Below are 323 nucleotides of genomic sequence, written 5' to 3'. Positions count from 1 at the left end.
GGGCGGGCGGCCGGCACCGAGCCCCCGCCACTCCCCCACCAGCCCAGCGGCCGAGCCCCGGTACCTTGCGGACCCCCTTGTAGATGTAGAAGTAGAGCTCCCGGCCCACATTGAAGCAGAGCCGGTCCCCGTTGCCGCTCTGGTCGTTGACGTTGACGAAGGAAACGCGGACCGGGTTAGAGCCCTGCGAGTTGAAGGGCACCCGGTTAGGCCGGCTGTACTCCGAGTGGCTCAGCAGCTTGTACAGCCCCTCCCGGGTGGTGAACTGGGTCTTAATCTCGTTCATCTCCTTCCCTCCTCCCTCCGCCGCCATCTTGGAAAGG

At 65.6% G+C, this 323-nt stretch overlaps 1 protein-coding gene across 3 annotated transcripts in view; it reads right to left on the bottom strand.

Moving 5' to 3' along the window:
• Positions 1–317, bottom strand: part of WDR20 (WD repeat domain 20) — a 47,031-nt gene extending 46,714 nt beyond the window's left edge. For 2 of the 3 annotated variants that reach the window (XM_009891046.1, XM_009891048.1), the window contains exon 1: positions 65–313. In XM_009891046.1, coding sequence (XP_009889348.1) covers positions 65–313 — 249 coding nt within the window. Of the gene's footprint in view, positions 1–64 lie in introns of all 3 variants that reach the window. The other variant, XM_009891047.1, reaches the window with a different exon arrangement.
• Between the last annotated feature and the right edge of the window lie 6 nt (positions 318–323).

The sequence above is a fragment of the Charadrius vociferus genome, unplaced genomic scaffold, assembly GCF_000708025.1.
Source record: "Charadrius vociferus isolate BGI_N301 unplaced genomic scaffold, ASM70802v2 scaffold228, whole genome shotgun sequence".
Taxonomy (NCBI): domain Eukaryota; kingdom Metazoa; phylum Chordata; class Aves; order Charadriiformes; family Charadriidae; genus Charadrius; species Charadrius vociferus.
Note: the sequence above shows the minus strand (reverse complement) of the source record. Positions and strands in the feature narration are given on the sequence as shown.